Below are 21401 nucleotides of genomic sequence, written 5' to 3'. Positions count from 1 at the left end.
ATTTTAAAGTGGCACCTTGGTCTGTTGGGGATGGGCAAGAAAGGAGTTCCTAGAGTATTAGTAAATTTAAGGATTATTTGGAAATAGAAGGAGAATTCTGAGGAAGGACTCTCAGCTTGGGACCTTATCTGATGTAGTGCCTAGCTATTGCAATAGCTAGAACTTTACATGACTTGTAGTGGTCCTCTGCTCTGGAGTCTTCCTGGGACATACTGCCTTCTAGGATTGGCATAAAAAGCTACCTGTATTTAAGTCTCATGTGTAGTTCATGAAAAATAAAATACAAAGCTGCTTGTGAAACTTACCTAGGATAGTTGAACAAGAGAGTGGTCAGGCCAGGCTTTGTTAAGAAGTATAAAGAGGCCGGGCGCGGTGGCTCACGCCTGTAATCCCAGCACTTTGGGAGGCCAAGGCGGGCAGATCATGAGGTCAGAAGATCGAGACCATCCTGGCTAACACGGTGAAACCCCATCTCTACTAAAAATACAAAAAATTAGCCGGGTGTGGTGGCAGGTGCCTGTAGTCCCAGCTACTTGGGAGGCTGAGGCAGGAGAATGGCGTGAACCCGAGAGGCGGAGCTTGCAGTGAGCCGAGATCGCACCACTGCACTCCAGCCTGGGCGACAGAGCGTGACTCCATCTCAAAAAAAAAAAAAAAAAAAAGGTATAAAGCGTTCATTTCTTTGCCATAATGCAGAGGGATAAAAGAAGTGATGATTGCCATTATTTAGCTTCTTTGAGGTTGTAAGAAAGAAATTGGTTTAGTTTACCTTCCAAGTTTATTATAAAGACACATATCTGAGTTGGCCTTCGTGAAAATTAAACACCATTTACCTTTTATGTCCTCTAGTTCACCTGTTGTTACCAACTCTAGTATTTCCACCATTTTGACCAATCAGCCTATATCTCCTTATAATGTACTTCTATTTCTCTAGACTATAAGCTCTCCCATTTTCTTACTTCTCTTGGCTTCATACTTCTTAAGAGAAAAGATGTGATTGGGTTGTCCAGTCATCATCCAGGTGAGCAGTGCTGTCCTCACTCACCTCTCAGGTCCTTGATGGTCTTTGGGCCAGAGCTGATCTCTGGTCAGTCCCTTATAGCCAGTGGTGGTGTCTCATCTAAGTCATGGTGATGATGCTGAAAGAAATGTTTATGGTCACTTTCCTTAGAAGGAACCTGTGTGGCCTTGGTGGAGACTCAGTGCCTCATATATTACTCTTTACTAATGCATCACTGGGAGCTTTCATTTTGAAGGGGAAGTAGAAAGGGCTGCACGTGCATGGGATGTATTTCTGGCTTCCAGAGGGAGTAGCCATGGTTATCCAAACAAAATAAAATTATCTTCACTTGTCCTTTGTTCTGTAACTTTTTGTAGAAGTGTTTGAGGAACCAGTAGCAATTCAGGTATATTATACTTCTTTTTCCATCCCTTTTTATTGGATTATTCTTTAGGGCTTTTGCTAGAATTAGTGAAATCTGACTATTTAGAAAGAAAAGATCCATGTAGCTGGGCCATTAAGGAAGATAAAGGAAACGAACGGGCTGTGTGAGGCTGCCCAATATGCAAGGAGTTAAAGCAGCTTGGAGCAGAGTTGCTCTGTCATTTTCTTTAGCGGTTATCATAAGCCAGGACCCAGAGACCTTCATCAGGGTGTTCTGTATGAAGGCCTTCTTTGGGGGTGGCATATTTTATTAGAGGCATGGCAGCTGAACAATAATATTTTGTAGGTAGTCCACGTACCTATTTGGTCTTCTCTCCAAGATTAGTTGAGAAATTTTGAGACCGTGGTAAACAGGTTTCCGATGTTTGCCCAAACCCACAAGGAATCAGATGCTAGTTTTGAAAGGGATTGCCATGCAAGTAGTTATCTTGCTTTCATCAGTGATATAAATTTAGCTTCATGGAAATTACCGTGTTATATTATTATTTTTCTCATTTCAACAAAGACCGGTGAAAACTTCTTCGTGGACTGGAACCACCGGGTTGCTTATACAGCGAGGTGGACCCTTAGCTAGTTGATAACCATACCCAGACAGTGTTGATGCCGTCCCGAAGGGGAGAGCTCCAGCCCAAGAGTCTGGCCCGTATCACGTGCCACTGAGGGTGCCTGTGCAGGATTGGAAGCCTGGGGAAGAGGGGAGGATGGAGGGAGGAAGGGCAGAAGGCCCAGGCAGGTCTGGGAGGAGAGGTGTCGAAGGGTTAATAGGAAATGCTTAGACAAAGGCTTTAAAGCTCTGAGGGCTTTGTTCTGGGACCAAAAAGGAGAAGGAATTCTTAGAACTCTTCTCTTTCCCTTGGCTCCTTCCAGTGAAGGTCAGATGTGAGAGAGAAAGCAGTTAACTTGGCTTACCTAGGAGACTTTATTGTGGAATATTTTTCCATCCTCTGTGGTTAGTAACCATAGCCTACGCAGATGGGAAAACCTGACCTCAGTGCAAGGTTCCTCTGCCGTCTGAGATACACTGTCTCTGATTTTACTTTTCTTTCTTCTTCAGGCTGCCTGATAGGGGCTGTAAATCTCAAATCCAGCAATCGAACCCCAGTGGTACAGGAATTTGAAAGTAAGTACAAGGGAAATGCCTAGGATAATGGGCACCACCTACTGGACATTTGGTGTCTTGCAGCCAACTCAGGACACGTCCATCTCCGTAGTGTGCCAAGATGTTCCGGGGAGGCTGCCCTGCGGTGCACAGGCCCATGAAGCATGGCATCAGCAGGCCGCAGCGAGCCCTGTGCGGTTTCCCGTCAGCTGCCATCGCACTCCTGCCTGGCTTTGTGATCACACAACAAAGAAATTTCTTTTTTCCTTCTTTTTTTTTTTGAGATGGAGTCTCGCTGTTGTTGCCCAGGCTGGAGTGCAGTGGCGCAATCTCAGCTCACTGCGGCCTCTGCCTCCCTTGTTCAAGCAACTCTCCTGCCTCAGCCTCCTGAGTAGCTGAGATTACAGGCACCCGCCACCATGCCCAGCTGATTTTTGTACGGGGCTTTGCCATGTTTGGCCTGGCTGGTCTCAAACTCCTGACCGCAGGTGATCCGCCCTCCTTGGCCTCCCAAAGTGCCAAGATGACAGGTGTGAGCCACTGCGCCTGGCCGAGAAATGTCTTATATACAAGCAGGGTGTTTAAGGGAGGGGTACACTATGTAGTAAAATCCTTGCTAATTATCTTTATTGTTTTTCTGGCAAAAAATCCTTTCTCAAAGTCTCTTGGAGTGTGGAGTTGGCTAGGTTTTTAATCTGCGTGAAAGGACTCTTGAATTAGAGCTTGCAGGGTCTGGGTGCAGCTGAACCTAGAAGCACTCCACATTCACTGACAGCTCTTTTTCTTCTTTGCGTGTTAGGTGTGGAACTGTCTTGCATCATTACGGATTCGCAGACAAGTGACCCCAGGATCGAGTGGAAGAAAATTCAAGATGAACAAACCACATATGTGTTTTTTGACAACAAAATTCAGGGTATGATCCTGTAGTCCTCTTGCCTGACCTTTCCTCTGTCCATAGACCTGGGTGTGCACTCTTGGCCAGAAACTTACCTCAGACTGGTAACCCGCATCTGTAGCTAGGACCGTTTTTTTTTTCTTAAAGATTTATAATTATGGAAAATTTTAAACATACGCAAAAGTAATGCAAATGGTATATCAAGCCTCCCTGTACCTGTCACCCAGCATCAGCAAGTGCAGTTCGTTAGCTGGGATCTTAATCGGCTCACAGCCCCATCTCTTTGGGGAATCAAAGTGAACATTTTCCTAGGCCGTCTTCTCGTGATCCTGATGTGAGTGATGCAGGTGAGTGAATGAGAAGGACCGTATGTTTCAGCAAGGGCACACGAGGGCACAGCACACACGGGCACAGCACACACGGGCACAGCACACGAGGGCACAGCACACGAGGGCACAGCACACACGGGCACAGCACACGAGGGCACAGCACACGGGCACAGCACACGAAGGCACAGCACACGAGGGCACAGCACACACGGGCACAGCACACGGGCACAGCAACGGGCACAGCACACGAGGGCACAGCACGGGCACAGCACACACGAGGGCACAGCACACGAGGGCACAGCACACACGGGAACAGCACACGAGGGCACAACACACGGACACAGCACACACGAGGGCACAGCACACGAGGGCACAGCACACACGACACAGCACACGGGCACAGCACACGAGGGCACAGCACACGAGGGCACAGCACACGAGGGCATACAAGGGCACAGCACACGAAGGCACAGCACACGAGGGCACAGCACACGAGGGCACAACACGGCACAGCACACGAGGGCACAGCACACAAGGGCACACAAGGGCACAGCACACGAGGGCACAGCACACGGGCACAGCACACGAGGGCACAGCACAAATTGAGCCACCCACTGTGTTTCCGGCTTGGTGCTGGGGTTGCCAATGGGGAGAACGCACGGGGTACCCTGAAGTGACATCCTCCCGGGTGGGAGGATGGTGGTCAGGGAAGGCTCCCCAGAGTGGTCTCTCTGGGTGCGGTGTGAAGGGTGGCTAGTTAGCAGGCAAGATGGTGTGGAGGGAGGTGGTGGTCAGGAGAGAATGCTGTGTGTGGAGACGCAGAAGCAACAGACGGACTGGCTGCTGGAAAGACTGCAAGTTCCCCACTGTTGCCGGTACATGGACAGGGAGAGAGGGAGGAGAGGGGCTGGAGAGGTTGCCTGGCCAGGCAGACTGCACTGAATGCCAGGCGAGCATGGGCGGTATCTGAGGGCCCGCTGTGAGGCTCTCAGGGGAGGTGCCATGGCTGCATCTACGTTTCAGAAGACTGAAGTGGCTGCTGTAGAGAAGAGATTAGAGACGGCACAACTCAGAGCAGAGGCCCAAGTCAGAGGCCGTCTGCAGAGTCCGGGAGAGGGATGGCGGGGGGCCCCAAGCTGGGGTGCAGGCAGGGAGAGAGATTCGAGGGGAGGCCTGCTGGGGCTTGGCTGTGCCAAGGGGCACAGAGGGAGGCAGGCAGGTGGCTGGAGAGGAGGATGGCACCCTTTTTCTGACAGCAGGGCAGGAGCTGCAGGAGGTACACATACAGGCTCGTGCATCAGTCGCAGCCTGTGGAGTCCTCAGAGAAGTTGAGAGTTGAGAGGGATTTGTGGAAGCAGCTCCAACACAGTCTTGCTTTGGGTTCTCAGTGTCACCGGGAGCCTGAGTCTCCTCAAAAGAGTTTTGCTTCCCACTCACGTGAAGTCCCTCCTCGCCTCTTATTTTTGGAGTGATGGAAATGTTCTTCTCGGAACACAGATCTGTTTTCTGTGGCTACTCAGGCTGACCCTGCTAAACCCTGAGCATGTAGTTTAGAGCATCAGAGGAACCAGGTGAGAAATTCTTTAAAGAACTTTCCTTTTCTGGGGATTAAACATTTTGCTCTTAGCCACAGGGATGGGGAGGCCGAGGGAGACGGTTTCCCACACAGAATGCCGGGGCTCGGGGAGGATGCAGCTGTGCTTGGCCTCTTCCCTCGCCTCAGTGCAGGGCTGCACCAGAAGCACCCTGGTGGGGTTTATTTACTCTTTTCTCACATGGTGGAGGTTCGAATCCTCCACTGATGGGCGGCTGTATAACAAAGCTTCCCATTCGAAAATGCTGTTGCCAATGTCTGTGCTCCATGGGAAGCATCCTTTAGTGTGCTGATTTAGTGTATTATGGCGAGCCCTTCATGTCCTCGTCAGCAGGTGTCGGGTTGAGTGATGAGTAGTTGCTACTCTTTGTGTCGTGTTTTCCTAACTCCTTCCCCTATTTGTTGTTTTCCAGGTTATTCCTGCTTCTTTGAAAGTGTTATTATGTCTTATGTTTAAAATCTTTTTTTATTGAGCTGTAATTCGTACTGCATAGGTCTCATCCTTTTAAAGTGTGCAATTCAGGGGTTTTTAGTATATTCACATAGTTGGGCAACCATCACCACTATCAAATTCCAGAACATTTTCATCATCCCACAAAGAAACCCTGTACCCAGCAGCAGTCAGTCCTCCTCCCACATCCCTGGCAGCTCTGATTCCACTTTCTGTCTCTGTGGATTTGCCTGTTCTGGACACTGGATAGAAACTGTAGTCTTTCATGGCTGACATCTTTCACTCAGCGTCCTGTTTTCAAGGTTCATCTGTGTTGCAGCGTGTGTCCGTACTTCATTTCTTTTTATGGCTGAATAATGTTCCATTGCAGATATACCACATTATTTTATCCATTCTTTTGATGGACATTTGAGTTGTTTCCACTTTTTGGCTATTATCAATAATGCTGCTATCAGTATTTGTGTATAGGTTTTTGTGTGAACCTAAGTTTTCATTTCTCTGGGATAAATGACCAAGAGTACAACTGCTGAGTCTTATAGTAGTTGCATGTTTAGTTTTTTAAAAAACTGACAGAGTGTTTTTCAAAGCTGCTTTACGATTTTACATTCCTACCAGCAGTGTATTCTCCCACATCCTTACCAACACTTGTTACTGTCCGACTTTTTAAGTTCTAGCCATCTTAGTGGGTCTGAAGTGACGTCTTGTGGACTTGATTTGCATTTCCTGGTGCCTAATGATGTTGAGGGTCTTATTTGTGTATTTTCTTTGGAGAAATGTCTGTTCAAATTTTATGTCCATTTAAAAAGATTTTTTTTTCTAGAAACAGGATCTCACTGTGTTGCACAGGCTGGACATGAATTCCCAGGCTCAAGTAATCCTCCCACCTCAGCCTTCTGAGTAGCTGAGACTACATGTGTGCACCACTGCACCCACCCTCCTGTCCAGTTTTTAAATTAGGTTCTCTGTTTCTTACCGAAGTGTAAATTCTTCACTTATTCTGGATGCTAGGTTGGATGTACGATTTGCAGGTATTTCTCCCATTGTGTGGATTGTGTTCTCACCTGCCTTTGTCCTTTGAATTTTGATGAAGTCCTGGTATAACTGTTTTTAGTGTGTGCTTGTGCTCTGGGGTCATGTCTAAGAAGTCACTGCCCGATCCAGGGTCATGAGGGATTTATGCATTTTTCTAAGAGTTTTATCGTTTTAACTCCTGTGTTAGGTCTTTGTTGTATGTGGAGTGAGAGAGAGGTTCAACTTCATGTGTTTGCAAGTGGATATCAAGTTATCTCAGCATCATTTATGAAACACTGGTTGTTTTTCTAGTGTTTTTTTCTATTCATGGGCAGTCCTTCCTGGAAATGAGGAGAAGGTGAGGTTCCTGGCTTTAATGACAGAGACACATGGTAATGAGTGCGTCTTGCACACCAGGAACTATTTTTGGTGTTTAGGTTACAGATAGGAATAGGTCATGGTTCCTGTCCTCAGAGAGTTCACTTCTGTACTCGGGAATAGAAATAAAAATTGATCTGCAGGCTTCCTTGCTGTGGCATCCAGTGCTGGCCCCAGAAACCACCCTCTTCAAGTGGCAAAGATTTCTTTAAAGAGTTTTTTAGTGCCTCATGTTTTTTTTGTAGGAGACTTGGCAGGTCGTGCAGAAATACTGGGGAAGACATCCCTGAAGATCTGGAATGTGACACGGAGAGACTCAGCCCTTTATCGCTGTGAGGTCGTTGCTCGAAATGACCGCAAGGAAATTGATGAGATTGTGATCGAGTTAACTGTGCAAGGTAGGAGCTCATGCGAAGCGGAGACATGGCCACCATTTTCAGGCCTCATGAGTCTGTAGCCATAGGATGCAAGAGATCAGTTAGTGTCTTGGTTTCTTTCCTTCCAAAACTGTATCCCCTCAGTGCTTCACATGGCTTAGGGAGGGGAGAACTGCTGAGAGCTGAGACTGTCTGAGTTGGGGTAGACGGTGAGAAGGGAAGTGAAGTTCCTGTCACTTCCTTCCACCAGCTAGAGGAGGCGCATTAACATATGGGAGGGCAGGATGCAGCGGTGGCTGGTCAGTCTGCAGCATGATCCTGGGAACAGCAGTGGCGCGGGAGCCCCTCGACTGGCTTTCTTGTCTTTGGAGCTGATTTCTCGTGGGCTTTAATAAGAATACAGCCCTGTCGCTGAGATCTTAAACACCATCCCCCTTTGTCCCCACAGTGAAGCCAGTGACCCCTGTCTGTAGAGTGCCGAAGGCTGTACCAGTAGGCAAGATGGCAACACTGCACTGCCAGGAGAGTGAGGGCCACCCCCGGCCTCACTACAGCTGGTATCGCAACGATGTGCCGCTGCCCACGGATTCCAGAGCCAATCCCAGATTTCGCAATTCTTCTTTCCACCTAAACTCTGAAACAGGCACTCTGGTAAGATCTCTTCTAAGAGGTGAGGATGGAGATGTCTTTGTTGGGGCAGGAGATGCTTATTGTGAAAAGAATTATTAGGAGAGATACTGAAACTTCTTGATAAGACAGGAGCCAAAAATCTAGAATGGTAGGGATTCTACAGGAAAAATGACCCTTCTTCCTTTTATAAACAAGTACATTCTTAGGGGGTAAAGTAAGGAAGAGAAAGAAACCGTAGATTGAGACTGAAGAGGGATATTAAGCAAATGTTACTAGGGCCCTGATCGGATAATCAACTGTAAGTCATTAGACAATTGGGGAGATTCGATTACTAGCTGGTATTTGATGATCTGTTAAGCAATTGTTAATTGCTGTAGGCATGATGAAGGTATTGTGGTTACGATTTTTTACAGTCTTGTAGAGATACTGAAGTATTTATGGATAAAAGGTGTTTGGAATTTGTTTCAAAATAACCCAGTGGTGGTGGTGGGAGGTGGGGGAGGAGAGGAAACAGATTGGTCATGCGCTAGAGGACGAAGTGACCTGGCCAGCAAACCACGCCGGGCTTTTACTGCACATAGTTCTCTCCTGGGAGGTACCTTCTGATCTGTGGACCATCCAGCTCCACGTAGTCATCAGACAGATTATAATAGGGTCCTCTGTGTTCGTTTTGCCAAAATGTTGCCCCAGGAGCAGTCATCATTGAAGAGCCCCTTTACCAGAATAAAAGCAAGGCTCCACCTCACATTTCAGATGTTGCCAGACTTCGGTGTCTCCAGTCCCAAAGGGATTGGTTGTCGGGGAGCTCTCGGGCAGGTATCAGGGAGTGGGTCAGGGAGGAACACGCACAGTGCTGGGGAAGCCATGGGGAAGCCGAAAGCAAGCGAGCAGGTGTCGACCTAGTTCTGGACCCAGCTGGATGTGCTCTCAGAAGTCGGCCCCGTGATAGGTCCAGTTATTTACTTGTCATTCCCTGAAACAGGTGTTCACTGCTGTTCACAAGGACGACTCTGGGCAGTACTACTGCATTGCTTCCAATGACGCAGGCTCAGCCAGGTGTGAGGAGCAGGAGATGGAAGTCTGTGAGTTTCTTTTTTGAAAAGGTTTCATCGCAAGACTGGGAAATGAATAGAACATTTTAATTTAATATTATACTGTCAGCTTAGAGAACTCTTCTGCCATGGGTTAGCTTTCTTCTGGAGCTGACTAGATCCACCAGAACCCACTGGACAGTGAAGGGAAGGCTGAGAAGCCGAGCCCAGATAAGCAGGTCCTCAAAACAAAGCCTTCTGGGATCTGCTGGGTTGGGAACGTGGCCAGCCTTGTAACTTCCACTGCAAGTTTAGTAAACTCCATTCTTTGGTAATTGATAGAATTATCAAAATGTAAGGTGGTGTCGGGTCTCCAGAAATTTATCCAGTTATAACCATTTTGTAGAAAACTGACAGTTTTAGCCCTAGTAATTTTACCTGCAGACAAAGCTTTAGCCCCTAGAGTAATATTATCTCAGGGCTCTGGTTCCCCTAACGGAGGGGTATTGAGAGGAGGATGGGGGCAGATAGGATGTGTCCAAATCACTTGGGGAGCTTTTTTTTTTTTTCTTAAAAACAAAAAAAACCACACAAAAAAAACAACACACTCCAGCCTGGGTGACAGGAGACTCTGTCTGAAAAAAAAAAAAAAAAAAAAAAAAAAAAAAAAAAAAAAACCAGGGTCTTGCTTTGTTGCCCAGGCTGGAGTGCAGTGGTGCAGTCACAGGTCACTTCATCCTCAAACCCAGACTTCAAGCCATTCTCCCACCTCAGTCTCCTGAGTAGCTGGGACAACAGGCACATGCCACCATGCTCGGCTAATTTTATTTTTTGTAGATACGGGGTCTCACTGTGTTGCCCAGGCTGGTCTCAAACTCCTGGCCTCAAGCAATCCTCCTGCCTCGGCCTCCCCAGTGCTGGGATTAACAGGCATGAGCCACTGTGCCTGGCCAGGAGCATTTTTGGAATCCCTCCCTCCTCCCTATTTGGAGCTCTCCTCAGAGCAGCGTTTTCCAAAACTGCCTGGTGATAACCATTTGGGACCACCGTTTCACACACAGATTCCAGCCCCGCTCAGACATGCTAGAAATGTCTGTGTTAGACCAGCGTTCCGAAGGATCCTTCTCATCTGTCGCGTTTGAGAAACTCTGCTCTGGGGTTATTTTCTCCGGCAGTTTTGCCCCAGACCTACTTTAGCCTATTGACTTTTTAGTGATGAAACTTGGGAATTGACATTTTAACATCACAATTGCATGGCCGGGCGCGGTGGCTCACTCCTGTAATCCCAGCACTTTGGGAGGCTGAGACGGGTGGATCACCTGAGGTCAGGAGTTTGAGACCAGCCTGGCCGACATGGTGAAACCCTGTCTCTACTACAAATACAAAAATTAGCCTGGTGTGGTGGCAGGCGCCTGTAGTCCCAGTAACTTGGGAGGCTGAGGCAGGAGAATCCCTTGAACCCAGGAGGCAGAGGTTGCAGTGAGCCGAGATTGCACCACAGAACTTCAGCCTGGGTGACGGAGCAAGACTCTGTCTCAAAAAAAAAAAAAAAATCGATTGCAAGTTTACTTTTGTTTTTTTTTTTTTTTTTGAGACGGAGTCTCACTCCGTCACCCAGGCTGGAGTGCAGTGGCACATTCTCGGCTCACTGCAAGCTCCGCCTCCCGGGTTCACACCTTTCTCCTGCCTCAGCCTCTCCAAGTAGCTGGGACTACAGGCACCCGCCACCACGCTCAGCCAGTTTTTTGTATTTTTAGTAGAGACGGGGTTTCACCACCTTAGTCAGGATGGTCTCGAATCTCCTGACCTCGTGATCTGCCCGCCTTGGCCTCCCAAAGTGCTGGGATTACAGGCGTGAGCCACCGCGCCCGGCCTGCAAGTTGATTTTTAAGTGTACATTCATATTTGAGAACCAATATACTAGGATAAAGGAGATTTTTTAAAACTTCCAAGTTACTTGGCTCTTGCTGATAAATTCCCTGCATAGTTTTCCATGTATTGCTTGCTTGAAGGAACGGCTGCCAGAGCCCCATGTGAAGGTGACCCAGGGCCTTTGCCCAGTGTATAGACAAAAGGGTTCCAGGGGTTTCCTCTCAGAGGGCTCACAGGTCGGAGGCCAGGCAGCCGCCAGAGACAAAGCTCTAGTTCTTGTCGAGGATTCTTTACTTTTTTGTTTGTTTTTTGAGACAGATTCTTTACTTAAATAAGGCTTGAAACTAACTTTCTTCGCCGCAGCAATCTACAACGAAGGGAGGCCCTGGAAATGAGGGATTCTTTTCTTCTTGGGATCCTGGCTGCTAACCTTGTCCTCATAACCATTTCCTCCATAAGTAATCCCAGGCGTTCAGCCACAGGATTTTTAAGCCTACAGTGCCAAGCCCACTTTAATACAGTTTTCAGTGTAACTGCATTTCAACTGTAGAAGTCTCAGTACTTGCCACATGTGAAGTTAGGGGTTACGGTGTCCTACATGTTCTAGGCTAGAAAGATTGTAAGTGTTCTCTCTTCTAGCTGGGGTAGGCCTGAGGGGGCAGGGGGCAAGTGGGTTTGGGGTGAAGGAAGGAGGCACAGCAGCGTCAGGGCCTTTTTAAAGAACAGACAGTGTGTATCATGGCTTCCACCAAACCTCCTTTTCTTCAGATGACCTGAACATTGGCGGAATTATTGGGGGGGTTCTGGTTGTCCTTGCTGTACTGGCCCTGATCACGTTGGGCATCTGCTGTGCATACAGACGTGGCTACTTCATCAACAATAAACAGGATGGAGAAAGGTGAGCCTGCCTCATGTGAAGAAAGGAAAGTTCAAGCTGGCAATAATATGACAACCCTGTTGCTAAAGTGCTGTCTTCTCCTCACAGTTACAAGAACCCAGGGAAACCAGATGGAGTTAACTACATCCGCACTGACGAGGAGGTAATCACTTAGTAAACCTGGAAACCTAGGTGCGCCCAGCAGGGAAAACAGCATTCCTCCTTGGAAACCACACGGGTCTCCTAGGAGGATTTCTGAGCGATTGTGCAGCTCCGGAGCTCCTCAGCCCCTTCACAGTAACACACACACACACTAAGGGGATCTGTGCTTTGCAAGCGCTAGTGATGGTACTTTTTAAGAATGATTATTCCATTTGTATTTAGCCCATGTTAGATGTACTCCGTGTTTTTCCCTTCTTGCCACCAGGCCCCTTGATGGCTCTAACTTTGTGTTGGCTTTGCAGGGCGACTTCAGACACAAGTCGTCGTTTGTGATCTGAGACCCGCAGTGTGGCTGAGAGCGCACAGAGCGCACATGCACATACCTCTACTAGAAACTCCTGTCAAGGCAGCGAGAGCTGATGCACCTGGACAGAGCTAGACACTCATTCAGAAGCTTTTCGTTTTGGCCAAAGTTGACCACTACTCTTCTTACTCTAACAAGCCACATGAATAAAAGAATTTTCCTCAAGATGGTCCCGGTAAATGTAACCACAAGGAAGAGAACCTGGGTGCGTTCACTGAGTTGGGTTCCCAACCTGTTTCTGGCCTGATTCCCACACGAGTATTAGGGTGGTCTGAAAGAGCTTGCTCACAGAAGTGCCCCTGTGCTGGGCCCTGTGAAGCCAGCGTGTTCACCACTGGTCGTTCAGCGGCCAGGACAGCACCATGTGAGATGGCAAGGTGGCCAGGCAGCACCAGCAGCGCATCCCGGCGGGAACCCAGAAAAGGCTTCGTACGCAGCAGCCTTACTTCATCGGCCCACAGACGCCACCGCAGTTTCTTCTTAAAGGCTCTGCTGATTGGTGGTGCAGTGTCCATTGTGGAGAAGCTTTTTGGATCAGCATTTTGTAAAAACCACCAAAATCAGGAAGGTAAATTGGTTGCTGGAAGAGGGTTCTTGCCTGAGGAACCCTGCTTGTCCAACAGGGTGTCAGGATTTAAGGAAAACCTTCGTCTTAGGCTAAGTCTGAAATGGTACTGAAATATGCTTTTCTATGGGTCTTGTTTATTTTATAAAATTTTACATCTAAATTTTTGCTAAGGATGTATTTTGATTATTGAAAAGAAAATTTCTATTTAAACTGTAAATATATTGTCATACAATGTTAAATAACCTATTTTTTTAAAAAAAGTTCAACTTAAGGTAGAAGTTCCAAGCTACTAGTGTTAAATTGGAAAATATCAATAATTAAGAGTATTTTACCCAAGGAATCCTCTCATGGAAGTTTACTGCGATGTTCCTTTTCTCACACAAGTTTTAGCCTTTTTCACAAGGGAACTTATGCTGTCTACACATCAGACCATCGTTGCTTAGGAAACCTTTAAAAATTCCAGTTGAGCAATGTCGAAATCAGTTTGCATCTCTTCAAAAGAAACCTCTCAGGTTAGCTTTGAACTGTCTCTTCCTGAGATGACTAGGACAGTCTGTACCCAGAGGCCACCCAGAAGCCCTCAGATGTACATACACAGACAGCAGTCAGCTCCTGGGGTTGTGCCAGGCCCCCCCGCTAGCTCAGTGTTGCCTCGCTGTCTGCCAGGAGGCCCTGCCATCGTTGGGCCCTGGCAGTGGCTGTGCCCCAGTGAGCTTTACTCACGTGGCCCTTGCTTCATCCAGCACAGCTGTCAGGTGGGCACTCCAGGGACACTGGTGTCTTCCATGTGGTGTCCCAGCTTTGAGCTCCCGTAACAGACCTCTTTTTGGTTATGGATGGCTCACAAAATAGAGCCCCCAATGCTATTTTTTTTTTAAGTTTGTTTAATTATTTAAGACACTCTAAGGCCAAAGGCAATTGTGAAATCAAGTCTGTCAAGTACAATAATATTTTTAAAAGAAAATGGATCCCACTGTTCCTCTTTGCCACAGAGAAAGCACCCAGACGCCACAGGTTCTGTCTCATTTCAAAACAAACCATTATGGAGTGGCGGCCAGTCCAGCCTTTTGAAGAATGTCAGGTGGAGCAGCCAGGTGAAAGGCCTGGCGGGGAGGAAAGTGAAACGCCCGAATCAAAAGCAGTTTTCTAATTTAGACTTTAAATTTTTCATCTGCCGGAGACACTGCTCCCATTTGTGGGGGGACATTAGAAACATCACTCAGAAGCCTGTGTTCTCAAGAGCAGGTGTTCTCAGCCTCACATGCCCTGCCATGGACTCAGGACTGAAGTGCTCTAAAGCAAGGAGCCGCTCAGAAGGAGCCCTCCACTGTGTGCCTGGAGAATGGCTCTCACTGCTCACCTTGTCTTTCAGCTTCCAGTGTCTTGGCTTTTTTATACTTTGACAGCTTTTTTTTAATTGCATACATGAGACTGTGTTGACTTTTTTTAGTTATGTGAAACACTTTGCCGCAGGCCGCCTGGCAGAGGCAGGAAATGCTCCAGCAGTGGCTCAGTGCTCCCTGGTGTCTGCTGCGTGGCATCCTGGATGCTTAGCATGCAAGTTCCCTCCATCATTGCCACCTTGGTAGAGAGGGATGGCTCCCCACCCTCAGCGTTGGGGATTAACACTCCAGCCTCCTTCTGGGTTGTCATAGTGATAGGGTAGCCTTATTGCCCCCTCTTCTTATACCCTAAAACCTTCTACACTAGTGCCATGGGAACCAGGTCTGAAAAAGTAGAAGTGAAAGTGGAGTCTGGGAAGTAGTTGCCTGTAACTGAGACTAGACAGAAAAGGAATACTCGTGTATTTTAAGATAGATATGAATGTGACTCAAGACTCAAGGCCGATATGAGGCTGTGATTCTGCCTTTGGACGGATGTTGCTGTACATAGATATTACAGACTTGTACTAACACACCTGTAATTTGGTATTTGTTTAACCTCATTTATAAAAGCTTCAAAAAAACCCAAACAAACATTGCTTCATTCTTTCTTGTTTGCTCTTATGTTGGGTTTGTCTCCTCTTCCTAGCATTTCAGTGGTTAGGCATGCACACTAAAAATGCTGTCGCCCATCCACCAGGGAAGTCAGTGCCTGGGCAGGAGGGCAGCCTGTGCACTCGAGAGCAGTGCTGCGCCTCTCCACCACCGAGTCCACCTGTGTTGCGGTTCCCACTCGGGATAGCAGTGGGCAGAGCTCAGTGGCATCCCAACCCCAAACCAACCGACGCACATAATCACTTTGTACTTTTGCTTTTGTAATACTGGGATCGAAAAAACAAACCAACTGCATTTCTTTCTGGATATTCTCGAACAAAAATAGCGTTAAGTTTACCCAATAGTGCTAACAGAAGAGACTCAAGCTGTTCCCCATCATGGGAGCAGCCCTTACCAGTGGGCTGCACAAATCAGCAGTGCTGCTCTGGGGAGGGCTGCAAAGCCATTTTTTCCCAAGCAGGGATGCTGTTTATGTCTGTTATGGAAGGCACACCGCCTCCACATGGGCGCAGATGAACTGCCCTTCAAGACAATCATTTTTTTTTCTAATAAATAGGAAAGATTTGGTTTCATTCCTCTAACATGCTTTATGTAAAATTAAAATGATTGATTACCAGTAAGAGCTCTGTTCTAAAAACAGAGAAATTCTATTGACTACTGGAAAACTGTATTTATGCTAAACCTTTATTACTTTTAGAAAGCTGTACACTTTTTTAAAAAATTTGCAACTATAAATATAATAGAAAAAATATTAGAATCAAAATTTTGTCATTACAGATGGGAAAATATGTACTATAAGGAATTCAAACAAGTTCACAGAGGCTTGATTTATATAAAAGAAAGCTGCAGTATTAAAGTTGTGTCCCTTAAAGACCAGATTATAGCTTATCTGAATGGGCTTGACACTTTCCAGTGGAATAAAGTTACAATATTAAACAGATTAGGCTTAGGGTAAGAATCTCAGTCTGGCACATCTCTATTATTTTACAGTGTTTAACCACACACATCATGCAGAATAGAAGGTGAGTGCCAGGCCCCTGAGGAGGAGCTCTCGTGTTCCACAGCAAAGCGCTGCCCAAGGACTGCGGGAAGTGACCCAGCTGCCTTTCCACACGGAGGACACGAGGCTGCTTCCTCAAGGGCTCCTGCCTGCCTGGACACTGGTGGGATGCGCTGTTTAGTTGGCTGTTTTCAGAGGGGTCTTTCGGAGGGACCTCCTGCTGCAGGCTGGAGTGTCTTTATTCCTGGCAGGAGACCTCACATTCCACTGCTGAGGCTGTGGGGGCCTAGGGAAAGGGCATATGCAGTCATTCTGGAACTCAGAAAAACCCTGACAAAAACATCCACCTCAAAAGGAACACTGCTAAACTTACGGTTTATCAGGCAATGATAAACATAAGATGTCATTTCCTTGACTCCGGGCTCCGGTTTTCTCTAAAAGGGAGTCAAACACACACATTCAGTTTTCCCAGAACCTCAAAGGCAGTGCATACATCAGCCCAGAAGGAAACCAAGAACTTGCCTTTGGCTGACGAAGGAGTCCGTGGTGTCCCGATGTAACTGACCCCTGCTCCAAACGTGACGTCACTGATGCTCTCTGCATAAAGGGGAGACACCACTGAGTGAAAACCGCGTGCTATGTCGGAGGTCTCTGCTCTAGTTGTCCGTGGGACGTAGGCACGGTGTCCACATCAGTGTCCCAGTGGCGGCCCTCAGACCTCCATTGGACCCTGTCCCAGGGCCTGGCAGTGTTGAGGGCCCTCCTGGGGATGCCCCTTTCTGTCTCTCTGACCCCCTTCTCTGACCGCAGCCCTCCTTAGGCACTCGGCTGGTCCCTGGGCCTCACTGTTCACGCCTGTGGCTTCCCTCCCACCCTGTCTTCCATCATCGCCCCTGTCCCAGTGACCGCCCTGTCCCACTTACTACACTTCCTACTGTGGCTCACCCAGGTTCCCCGAGGACACTTCAATTCCTTGCCTCTGCACTTCCACGCGTGCCTGCTAGTCTCCAGCCAGTGAATGCACCATGCGAGCTGAAAACGTGGCACCGTGAGCAGCTCCTCCACGTGGAATCAGCAGCCAACTCCTGTCCCTTCTACCCCCAGTCGCCGCCTCATCCTGTCCCGTCGTGCCACACTGGGAGCGGCTCAGTCCACCTCACCCCTCGCCCTTGATTTTTCATGGCGCCTACCCTCGACGAACCCCCTCCAGTTTGCCCTCAGGAACAGGAGGACAGTTGAGGAGCAGATTCCACCGCAGCTTGGGTGTCAATTCTGGCTCGGTGTCTTACCAGCTGTGTGAGCTGCTCTGAGACCCTCAGGTTTCTTCATCTCTTAAGTGGGTATAAAAACAGCTACCTCACTGGGGGGCTGCCAGGACTACATGAGGTTATCTACGTTGAGTGCTTAGCATGGTGCTGGTTGCAAGGGCAGTGCTCAAGAGATGTTAGCAGCCACTGTCATTAGCAGTATCATCCCTGGAGTTATGTTTAATCAAGAAGCTGGTAAATTTACTGCCCTGCTTTAAGACACCTCGATCGCTGTGTTCCTAGGAGAGCCTAAAGTCCACCCTCAGTCTCAGCTGGTCCCAAGCTGCCTTTACAGACTTCCCTGTTACGCTCAGGTGCACGCGTGCACACACACGTCCGCCATCCTGCATCCGTTTCCTCAGCAGGCCCTGTCTGCACATGATGTTCCTCTGCCCCCCCGGCCCCATCTGTCGACACACGCCACCCTGTCGTGGAGTCCTGGGTGGTGCAGGCTCGCCCCTCCTGGGTGGTGCTGTACCCAGTGCATGAGCTGCCACCAGCACACTCCCGGGAACAGCACGGGCTGGGCAGCTGCTTGCTGGTGCCACTGAACCTGCTGCCTTTCTGCAAGCACATGCCAGGAGGCAGCTTCAGAGCTCTCCCCGTTCTCCACATGCTGTCTTGAGTATGGACTGTGTCTTCCTGTTTACATTTTAAAGCTCATCAGCGCACTGCAGCTGTGTACCTGATGGCTACTTGAGTGTCATTAACAGACAATGGTAGAGAATTCCTCATCACTGCTAGATCTGCCTATTCTGTTTCTGTGAAGTCTCTCCTTGTGCTGTCACATGAAACTCCCTTCCTTCCACACACACCGCTCTTCCTGTTTGGAAGCCCATGTGCACTCCAGGAAATCAGTCTCCCATCTTTACAGACGCCCGGGTGCGGGGGCTCTGACATCCCCCATGCACTGTGCGTAGACTCAAAGGCAGCAGCGTCTGTGCCACCCGAATGACAACAGTAACAGGGACTTGCTAAAACCCCCACAGATTTTCAGTTAAAATCCTAACTCTGAAAATTGAGTAATTTTCATTTCCATTTAGCAAAGCCCCTGTGAATTGGTGCTGAACTGGGTGGCATCTTTCCTGCCAGCTTTGAAGAGCTGAGACACTTCCTGACAGTCATCTCCACCTAAACTAAGAGTTGCCAAAAGAATCTGGACGTATAAACCACAGAGAAAACAGAACGGAGTGCTTTTAAGCTATCTAACAATTCTCCCAGGAAGGAGAGCTAATAGGAGACCTCCAAGCATTTCTTCCTGGTTCAGTATAAAGAGAGATGGACAGAGACTGCATCAACAGGAATATTATGTCCAAGAGCCTGGAGCAAGAACAAGTACTCTACCAACTCCATGACACCGGGCGCCTGATTTCCAGCACAAAGCGTGGCTCCACACATGCCAATGAGGGCGGCAGGAACCCTCCACGCCAGGCTGCCCTGTGGAGAAACACGGGCTGCTAGGAAGCAACCCAACGCTGACATCAGGGACTCACAGGATGAGCACAACTAAAATGAGATGCATTCTCCCCGTTTCTTCAGCATATGGCACCTCACTGCCAAAACAGAAGCTCTTGGCGCCCTTGAGCCAGGAACATCGAACACAGAACATCGCACCTGTCCATGACGCAGGGTCCCAAATTACCCACTGCCTTTAATGACCAATGCCGTCATGATTCGGTTGTCGTCTGAGGGTAGGGGTGGGATAAACTCCCTTCAAAGGCGGACTTGGATGAAAATTACCTCTAACCTGTTAACTATTCTAAGAGATCACAGCATCAGTGTGACAGAACCAAACAAGCAAGTAGCTAGAACACAGCAGGTGCTCCATACACGTGAGCTGACTGAAGCAGTGACTAAATAAACAGCAGGACAGCTTGCTGCTCTGTTACCAGGAACAGCACCTTAGCACGCTCTCATCTTCCCCTGCTGCGGTCAGGACTGGGAGACAGGCTGGAGAAAGGGCACGAGAGGTGGGATCAGAAGGCCTGGGCTCAGCGCCCAGCTCTGCCCTCCCAGAAGTCTCCGGGAGGAGATCTCTGACACCTCCCAGGTTCCAGGCACTGTGGTCTGTGGAAACAGTGAGGAGTGGAATGGCCAGGGATGAGTGGGGCTGGATGCAGCTTGCCGAGGGCACTGTGCACAGCCGGGCGCAGAGCGAGGGGCACACAGGGACATGGCAGCAGGGCCTGGCCACTACTCCACAGATTTGGGACAGGAAGCATTTCTTCTTCCTGTAAGAGTTTTCTCAAAATAATGGTTTTTATGAGGTTTGAGACAATATGAAGCTATCAAACAAGATAATAGGAAAAGAATACTCGACTCTCCTAACTCACCTGTTTTGAAATAAAAGGAAAAGTACAAACAGTAGGAAAAAACATGGAGGGGAATGAGACACGGGCTCTGAGCAGGGGTCCCCGGGTCCCTGGTCTTGGCAGTTGCAGAGCACGTGTGGTACCTGCTGGTGCTGACGTCTGCCCGCCCTGGGAGCAGGCCCACCCAGCAGCGCCCAGTGCACCCGGACAGCCCAGAGACACGGAGGGCCACCTCCAGAACGCACCACTGGGTCAGTCACCTGACCTACCTGTGCCTCAATGGCATTGTCTGCCCCACAGGGGCCCGCGGGCCACTGTGGTGTTTGACTGAATGGAACAACACTGGAACGACATACTTGGTCAGTGCTCATGGCTCAAGCGACCGTGGTCACCGTGAAACATTCCACCTCAGCAACGCACTCACGGTTTTGACCATCAGGACCATCCTGCACCGGAAGGAGTTTTACTACAACTCTAGCAAACACATCGCGACTGCAGGAGAGACTGCGGAGAAGCCCGCATATTCCGATCCGTTACTCACTCTCAGGGGTGCTGATGGCCCGCTTGGTCACGTGTTCAATCGTGCCATTCGACTCTTGCTCCAAACTGTATGAAGACACTAGAACAGAAAAGTTGCAGCTGTCGAGAAATACCCCCAAACAATAACGAAGAGCAAAACAACCACATGAGAAAACACACCTGCAAGACATAAAGTCAAAATCGCTAGTGTTTAAAATTTTCTTATAAAGAGACAATTCAGGAAGAAATACAAATAAATGATAAACATGAGAAAAAATGTCCATTCTCATTGCATTAAAAAAAAAATAAAAGAGTCTAACTTGGCATGAGTGATAGAGGACAGTTTGACCCTCTCCAAAGTTTTAAAATATCCACGGCCTTTGACTGCTGGGAATTAACCCCAAGGATTACATACATATAAGGCTATATGTACAAGGATGTTTACTGTGACAATATTTATACGAAAAAATTGAAAATCAACATTTCAAAGAACAGGATAGTAATAAATAAGTTATTTCCACAGACACAATGCTATATAGCCACTGAAAGCAAAGGTCTGAAAGAACGGTTCACGCAAGCTGTCTACTACATCGGACCTAAGTATGCAGGGAAACAGGTCATAAAACAATGCACACACACCTCACAATTCCATAAACAAAACAAAACACGTGTGTGTGAGAGGAACAGAATGGCTGCAGGAAGGAATGCCTCACTGCTATGGGTGAGTTTCATATTTCACTCTATTTTCCAAATCTCCTAGAATACGTAAGCATTGTTTTACGACCCATGATCCTAAAAGCCCAATTAATGGTATTTGTTTTAAAGATAAGAAAACACACCACTTTGAACGGAATGAGAAGTAGCTTGCTCTGTGTTTCCATCTGTAAATGCTCTACTGTGTCTGGCACCAGACGTAAGGCTTACCCTGACTGCACGTTTTTTCTGGGCTTCCAGAATTTAAAGTGAAAGGCAGCACTCCTAAGCTCCGACTCCGGTGTCTGCTCTTTGACTCCACGGCTTTCTTGACAGAATTCAGGATTGCAATGGTGCTCAGGGACACGGGCCTGTGGAGAACAGCCACAGCCGCTGACTTTCTCACTGCAGGCCATGCGGAGGTGACAGTGCTGCGCTGTGTCCCCGCGTGCCTCCTCGCTGGCACATCCCTCGCCACCCTCATTCAAACC

The 21401-nt window shown here is 48.2% G+C and overlaps 2 protein-coding genes across 5 annotated transcripts in view; one reads left to right on the top strand and one right to left on the bottom strand.

Annotated features, from left to right (window-relative positions):
• The window catches only part of JAM3 (junctional adhesion molecule 3), a 118017-nt gene extending 102963 nt beyond the window's left edge, over window positions 1–15054 (top strand). For 2 of the 3 annotated variants that reach the window (XM_030829594.1, XM_030829597.1), the window contains exons 2-9: window positions 2499–2564; window positions 3343–3456; window positions 7447–7599; window positions 8027–8229; window positions 9191–9290; window positions 11880–12009; window positions 12097–12151; window positions 12453–15054. In XM_030829594.1, the coding sequence (XP_030685454.1) occupies window positions 2499–2564; window positions 3343–3456; window positions 7447–7599; window positions 8027–8229; window positions 9191–9290; window positions 11880–12009; window positions 12097–12151; window positions 12453–12488 (857 nt within the window). In that variant the 3' untranslated portion in view covers window positions 12489–15054. Of the gene's footprint in view, window positions 1–699; window positions 2565–3342; window positions 3457–7446; window positions 7600–8026; window positions 8230–9190; window positions 9291–11879; window positions 12010–12096; window positions 12152–12452 lie in introns of those variants that run through there. The other variant, XM_030829595.1, reaches the window with a different exon arrangement.
• NCAPD3 (non-SMC condensin II complex subunit D3) overlaps window positions 13818–21401 on the bottom strand; it is a 71992-nt gene continuing 64408 nt past the window's right edge. Inside the window, exons 31-35 of one of the 2 annotated variants that reach the window (XM_030829592.1) lie at window positions 21142–21281; window positions 20240–20317; window positions 16602–16676; window positions 16453–16513; window positions 15745–16365 (exon numbers count right to left, since the gene is read on the bottom strand). In XM_030829592.1, the coding sequence (XP_030685452.1) occupies window positions 16257–16365; window positions 16453–16513; window positions 16602–16676; window positions 20240–20317; window positions 21142–21281 (463 nt within the window). In that variant the 3' untranslated portion in view covers window positions 15745–16256. Of the gene's footprint in view, window positions 13903–15744; window positions 16366–16452; window positions 16514–16601; window positions 16677–20239; window positions 20318–21141; window positions 21282–21401 lie in introns of those variants that run through there. The other variant, XM_030829593.1, reaches the window with a different exon arrangement.

The sequence above is a fragment of the Nomascus leucogenys genome, chromosome 15, assembly GCF_006542625.1.
Source record: "Nomascus leucogenys isolate Asia chromosome 15, Asia_NLE_v1, whole genome shotgun sequence".
In the NCBI taxonomy this organism is placed as follows: domain Eukaryota; kingdom Metazoa; phylum Chordata; class Mammalia; order Primates; family Hylobatidae; genus Nomascus; species Nomascus leucogenys.
This window is presented reverse-complemented; position numbering and strand designations above follow the sequence as displayed.